Source organism: Lactuca saligna, chromosome 6, assembly GCF_052625555.1.
Source record: "Lactuca saligna cultivar CGN05327 chromosome 6, ASM5262555v1, whole genome shotgun sequence".
In the NCBI taxonomy this organism is placed as follows: Eukaryota; Viridiplantae; Streptophyta; class Magnoliopsida; order Asterales; family Asteraceae; genus Lactuca; species Lactuca saligna.
In genome coordinates, this window is record NC_136422.1 from 563,578 (window position 1) to 570,524 (window position 6,947).

Sequence of the window (6,947 nt, forward strand, 5' to 3'; positions counted from 1 at the left end):
GTAACGGCGTCAGCAAAAAGGGCCATTGATGCAAGTTTTGAAAACCACAGGGATCATGTTCGTCAAAAAAAATTAGCAGGGACTAACTTTGTGACTTTTGGCAAACCATAGGGACCATTTTTGTAATTTTGTCAATTGTAAATTAAGTCAAGGTTAAATTTCGACAACCCACATAAATCAAAGGGTGAAATTTGTAATACTCGAAAAAAAGAAAAAGAAAGCTGGAAATCAAAGTCACGAAGATTAAAAAACAAAAGGTTTATGGAGAGAGAGAGAGAGAGAGAGAGAGAGAGAGCGTTCTTGAGGGGTTTGTTCTTCGAGTCTTGACCTTTCAAGACACAACATCTTTCTTTTGATTCTTTCGTTTCAATACACATCTATTCAGGGATATACAGACTTCACCACATACGGTTGATTAATTTAGGGTTTAATGTGTGTGGGTGTGTGTCAGAGAGAGATAGACAAAAAGAGAAGGGTAAAGACCAGAGAGAGAGAGAGAGATTCAATTTATTGATACATCAAGAGAGCTTATCTTATCATTATCATCATCATCATCAACTTCATCTTCATCTTCATCATCAATTCTCAATAACCGAACCCCATTTACACCTCAAGGAGGCTGAATGAGTATAAGTAAAAGAGAATTGCGAAGGAAGTAAACAAGAGTCAGTTCATTGATTCATCAGCAATCGGCTTAAATATATATCATTCAAATCAACCCCAATCAACAACCTTTTACTCATTTCGATATATTCACAGGTAGTGTGTATGTGTGGGTTTTTTGCTTTTCTTAGTTGCGTGCAGTCAAACATGGGTTTTCGTTAGTTTGTTGATTTGGGTTTTTGCAAAATTAGATGTTCATGAGAATTCTGAACGGCAAGCCGTTCAATTGATCAATGTGTTTTTGGTGGAAGTATATGTATATGGAGATAGAGTGTGTGCTATGGTTTTTGCCTCTTCATCTTTGCGCAAATCAAATTGGGTTTTCAATTTCAATTGTTTCTTGAAACGGGTTTCTCGAACTGATTTCACCAATAAGGTTTTTTGTGCGAAAGCGTGAAAAAAACTTGAATTTTGTTTTACCCTTTTGATCTGGGAATTGGGATTCCTCCTAAATCACAGTGTGTGTGAAAAAATGGCTAACAACAACAATAGCAAGAACGAAATACCACCAACTAAGGAGCTCTTAAAGAAGATCCATGATTTAGAACAAAGCCACGCTCATCTCAAACAAGAAATGTCAAAGCTAAAAATCTCCGATGACCAACAAAAATCCGAACGTCAAAGGTCCAGTTCAGTATCTCCACGCCGCCCTCGCCGGAAACACATGGGTGGTGCAAGCGGGATGTTCGAGGGCGGCGCTGTAGCCGCCTTCAAGATGGGTTCAGCATCTTTCCGCCATTCCTCACCATTAAGAAGAGAAACTCGCAGCGTTGACGTTAGCTACAGCAACGATCACAACCATAACACCTCCGTCACATCCGCCGCCGACGGCCCTTCAGCTGTGAAGCTAACGGAAACACAATACTTGAATATATTACAATCAATGGGTCAATCTGTGCATATATTCGATCTCAACGGCCACATAATCTACTGGTGAGTCAAGGATTTCAATTTCTTCTTCCAATTTTTATTCAATCTCATGATCATATCATTATGATACAGGAATCGTATGGCTGAAAATCTGTATGGATACACATCTTCTGAAGCTTTAGGGAAAACAGCCCATGAGCTTCTAGTAGATTCCAACGATTACACATTAGCTGAAGCTATTTTACAACGAACAGCAAAAGGGGAAAGCTGGTCTGGTCAATTTCCAGTTAAAAACAAATTAGGGGAAAAATTTATCGTTATGGCTGCAAATACACCATTTCGTGATGAAAATGGAACCCTAATTGGTGTTATATGTGTATCAAGTGATACACGCCCCTATCAAGAAATGAAGCCATTAGCAACCATCAGTGCTCCAAGAAGAATCGCTTCAGCTAAACTTGGACTCGATCCTCAACAACCTTTACAGACTGCAATCGCCTCAAAGATTTCAAATCTGGTCAGTACTTATTCACTCAATGAATATTGTGAAATTTCTTTCTTAGACGGTTTATTCCATCTTGACTTATGTTATGTATACAACAACAACCCCTTCCTTATTCCAAGTTATTATGCTGTGAAATGTCTAAAATACCCTTTGTGAAAAAAAAAAAAAAACAAACAGGCCACAAAAGTTAGCAACAAGGTGAAGTCAAAAATGAAACCCGGAGAAAACTTCACGGATCATGAAGACTCGGATCACAAAGAAGATGGATATTCAAGTGGGGCAAGTACTCCAAGAGGCGATCTTCCTCAATCACCATTTGCAGGAGGATTCTCTTCAAAAGACCAAATTACCGGAAAGCCCTTGGGAGATTCAGGTGATGAGGGTGAAAACAAGCCCGGGATCCACAAGCTTCTATCTTCAAAAGCGGAAGCATGGATGGGCAAAAAGGGAATTACATGGCCATGGAAAGGAAACGATAACAGAGAAGGCGGGTCGGATCCAAAAACGGGTCGTTTTGGTTTGCATTGGTTACATAATAATAATGATCAAGAACATGAATCTGGTCAACAAACAAAAGTAGAAAGTCAACCGTGGGAAAATACGAATCGAAATGAGGCTTCAGGGTCATGGTCTTCTTCTTTTAATGTTAATAGTACAAGTAGTGCAAGTAGTTGTGGAAGCACAAATAGTAGTGCTATAAATAAAGTGGATGTGGACACTGATAGCTTGGATTATGAAATATTATGGGAAGATTTAATAATTGGTGAACAAATCGGACAAGGTATATAATAATAGAATGTTTTTAATTATTACTTTTTGTTAAAGGGTAACAAATAGTGGAACATTTGTGCAAAAATTATCATCATATTATCGATTGAAGTATTATTTTATTGAAATTTTTTGCATTTCTAATTTTTTACTACTTTGACAGGTTCATGTGGGACGGTATATCATGCATTGTGGTATGGATCGGTATGTTCTTTATCAATATTGCTATAATTACCATTTTAGGTCCTAATGTTTTTTGTTTGTTGAAGGGTATTTTAGGCATTTGACGACTACTAAGTGTTGCTATTATTAAAAGTAGTTCAAATGAGAATAATGGGAAATATGTCGTTGCAATAAAATATTTATTTGGATGATGTGATCATTATTATTATTATTTTGTAATTGAAGGGTATTATAGACATTTAACACATGTTTATGAATGCAGGATGTTGCTGTCAAGGTTTTCTCAAGACAAGAATATTCAGACGATGTGATATTATCATTTCGACAGGAGGTAATTTTCCCTCAAATAATATCAGAATAAAAGAATTTTTGGGTAATTTCCCAATCATTGTTTGAGTATCTATCGATTGTCTAAAATACCCTTTAACAATGACAAAACAAAACAATCTTTAGAGTTTTCAAGAGACGTCCAAATATTAACAATGAGAAAATAAAACATGTAATTAATTTTGATTTTATAATTATATTTATTCAAAGGTATCTCTCATGAAAAGACTTAGGCATCCAAATATTCTCCTCTTTATGGGCGCTGTAACCTCACCTCAACGTCTATGCATTGTCACAGAGTTCCTTCCCCGGTATGTATAATTTACCATTTATATAATATATAAAATATGTATAAGCTAAATGGAGTTATGATATTTTTCTATGTAGTGGAAGTTTGTTTCGTTTACTTCAAAGAAACACAGCTAGATTAGATTGGAGACGTCGTGTTCATATGGCCATGGATATTGTAAGTTTTCATTTTGTGGGTCCCGTCCCGTCCCGTTTATAATTATAATTATAATTATATGATATGATATGTAGTCTGTGTTTTGTTTATAAAATAATAATAATAATAATAATAATAATAATAATAATAATACTTGGTGGCTCCCACTCCCACAGGCACGAGGGATGAATTATCTTCACCATTGTCACCCGCCAATCATTCATCGTGATTTGAAGTCTTCAAATCTTCTTGTTGATAAGAATTGGAATGTGAAGGTTTGTTGTATTTGCTTTTTTTATATGTGATTTTTATTTTTCGATTGTAATTTTATAAACAAGCAAATGAATCAAAGTTTATTTTTTTGGAAATGAATAGGTTGGTGACTTTGGTCTTTCGCGTGTCAAACATGAAACGTATCTTACAACAAAGACGGGGAAGGGCACGGTATTTACCTATGTTACTTATTTCCTTAGTTTAGACATTTGGCATTCGTTAACATTCTTTTTTGTTTTTTCCACTTTTAGCCTCAATGGATGGCTCCTGAAGTTCTTAGGAATGAACAAGCAGATGAAAAGTAAGCTATATATATAATATTTAAATGCATAATTTTATAATAATAATAATATTCGTTTGAAATTTGTAGGTCGGATGTATATAGCTATGGTGTGGTATTATGGGAACTTATCACAGAAAAGATTCCTTGGGATAGTCTCAACTCAATGCAGGTATGTGTTTCAACTTTCAAGGTCAAACTTGTAATTTTTTATTTTCTATAAGTGAAATTTTTGGTCATATGATTGAAAATGGTACGCGAAAGTTATTTGTAGCATTTGTTATGAAGTTTGTCAATGGTATCAACTTTCTTTTTGAACTTTTTTTGTATCGAAATATGGAGAGGAAAATTCATTTGTTTGACTTTAGAAGTCAAAATGTGGTTTTTGTATGTGTAACAGGTAATTGGAGCTGTAGGGTTTATGAATCAACGGTTAGATATTCCCACTGATGTGGATCCTCAATGGGCTTCTCTTATTGAAAGCTGTTGGTGCAGGTTTGTATTTTGTCAGTTTTTGTATATAGGGTTTGTTTGGAATGGAACGGAATGGAATGGGTGATTACATTCCATTATCATGTTTGGTCGGGTTGAAGGAATGGAACTTTTCATTCAAACATGTTGTTTGTTATGTATAATTAGAAAACTAAATGAAATTAAATTTGATAACAAAGAAAAACTTTTCTTTTTATATAAATAAACTTTTAATCGTTATATAAATTTCATTTAAGCATATTCTATGTAGTTTGAAATATATAATATATTTATGTCAAATTTAATAAGAAAAAAGGTTCATCACTTTACAAAACTAAAAAAATCGTAAACCATGAAATCTTATGATAGAATTATAATCAAAAAAACATTTTTAGTTTTTATTTTTAACTATACAAGTAATGGTCAAGTATAATTAATATTTCTTCATTCCAATCCATCAAGGAATGAAAAGAAAGCACCTGTATGTATCTGATAGAATGAAAATGAGTCCGGAAGAAGGAATCCAATTCTCTTAGGAAAACCTAATTCCATTCCTATGTGGCAAACAAAGTAATGATCAATTCCATTCCATCTTTGATTACTGCATACAATCATAACTTTGTACAACACTCTTTTCTTTTTTGTTTGTACTTAGTGAACCACAATCCCGACCAACATTCCAAGAAATACTAGATAAGCTTAAAGATTTGCAGAAGAAGTTCACAGTTCAACTTCAGGCGTCACGCACCACCACCACTGCCGCCACCGCCGCCACCACCACCACCACTATTGCTGCCGGAGAAAATGATGGCCAAAAGGAATCATAGAACGAAATGGAAGCATAAATCACTTTGACCCTCTTTTATATTTCAAAGTGTCTGTAGGCCCATGTCTCTCTAGTCAAGCTGGCTGGTTTTTGCATGTTGATTTTAAGGTCTGGTTGTGGTTGTTGTTGAAAAGAGCTTAAAGTAGTGGGATGAAAGCATATCCGATGAATTGGATAATGTGTGGCCATTGTTTTGTGATCCATAAGGAACACTTTACGATTGTTTTGTATAGAGTACATGAATTACTTGGATTTAGAATTGTGAAAGCAAGTATATGTAGAATTGTATTTGCCCATGGAATTTTAGGGTGTATGGTGTTAAATTCGGTTTGGTTTATAGAATTGGGGTTTCGTTTATTCTTCATTATGATATGATGATAGTTTGGTTTGTATTAGAAGTGATACTTTCGAAGTATTTAGACTATGTTTGGTGTACTAGCTTTTCAGCTCGCTGTTAGCTGTTAAATGAAAAACGTTTGGTAAAACTAGCTATAAAACTAGTTGAAATATATAAAATTACATAAAAGAACATGTAAGAATATGTGTTTCTATAATTAATTAAGGGGTGTATTTGAAAAATTAAAAAAAAGTTTTTAAAAAACCAGTCTAAATAGCTTTTTAAAAAGCTAGTTTATAAGCTATTTTTTGGCTTACCAAACACGACAACATAAAAAAAACTCAAAAAGTAAGCTAGCTAGGCGTGTCAAACATAGTTTTAGTTGAAAATGATTCAAATAAGTAAAATAAATTTATAGTTAATATAATAATAAAAAATAGGATGTTAACAAAATGACCACGTCATTATGGAAATAACTAGTTTTAATTGATTTTTCGAAAATGATCACTATATCTGAAATGTATCGGTTTTAGATAACATGGATATATAATGTGTGCACTTTCCTCATTTTAGAGTTTTCGATTTCAAACATGTTCTTGTTGCAGACTTAAGTTGGTTATGGAAACGTAATGAGTTATCGGTAGTATAGATATAGGTTTTTCTAGCATTATGTCTGTAAAAATTTGTATTCAATGTGTTTTATTGTCATTTCATTATATATTGATAAGAAGTTTTGGAATTGATCATAATACTTCAGAGTTTGAAAAACAAAAGAAATCTAATTTGAATTGTTTTTTGTTTTGTTAATACATGATGGTAATAGTTGAAGGGTAAGGAATCTAAAAAGTCATTTATCAAGACAGAATCTCAAAAAGTCTACATGTCAATGGCGTTTTTTTCAAATCCTTTTGGTCCTAGGCATTGGTTCACCTCTAAGGAACATGAAAGATTGATTAGGCACCAATGTTTAGGGTTTAGTGCCAAACAAGTCATGATGTA

At 33.8% G+C, this 6,947-nt stretch overlaps 1 protein-coding gene across 2 annotated transcripts; it reads left to right on the top strand.

Moving 5' to 3' along the window:
- The first annotated feature begins 236 nt into the window (after positions 1-236).
- On the top strand, positions 237-5,975 carry LOC145001055 (uncharacterized). 2 transcript variants are annotated; one of them, XM_078960390.1, is made up of 14 exons: positions 237-759; positions 855-1,596; positions 1,666-2,050; positions 2,216-2,819; positions 2,970-3,010; positions 3,252-3,320; positions 3,527-3,627; positions 3,704-3,782; positions 3,938-4,036; positions 4,137-4,205; positions 4,286-4,335; positions 4,405-4,486; positions 4,715-4,809; positions 5,441-5,975. In XM_078960390.1, the coding sequence occupies exons 2-14, from the start codon at positions 1,136-1,138 to the stop codon at positions 5,610-5,612; spliced, it is 2,307 nt and encodes a 768-aa protein (XP_078816516.1). In that variant the 5' UTR covers positions 237-759; positions 855-1,135; the 3' UTR covers positions 5,613-5,975. The 2 variants fall into 2 exon arrangements, with proteins under 2 accessions (XP_078816516.1, XP_078816515.1); XM_078960389.1 differs by having other exon boundaries at positions 237-1,596.
- The last annotated feature ends 972 nt before the right edge of the window (positions 5,976-6,947 follow it).

Coding starts and splice junctions, on each gene's coding strand:
- LOC145001055 (XM_078960389.1), top strand. CDS start 1,136: ATGGCTAACAACAACAATAGCAAGAACGAAATACCACCAACTAAGGAG. Junction 1,597..1,665: donor AACGGCCACATAATCTACTG/GTGAGTCAAGGA, acceptor ATTATGATACAG/GAATCGTATGGCTGAAAATC. Junction 4,336..4,404: donor AATGAACAAGCAGATGAAAA/GTAAGCTATATA, acceptor TGAAATTTGTAG/GTCGGATGTATATAGCTATG.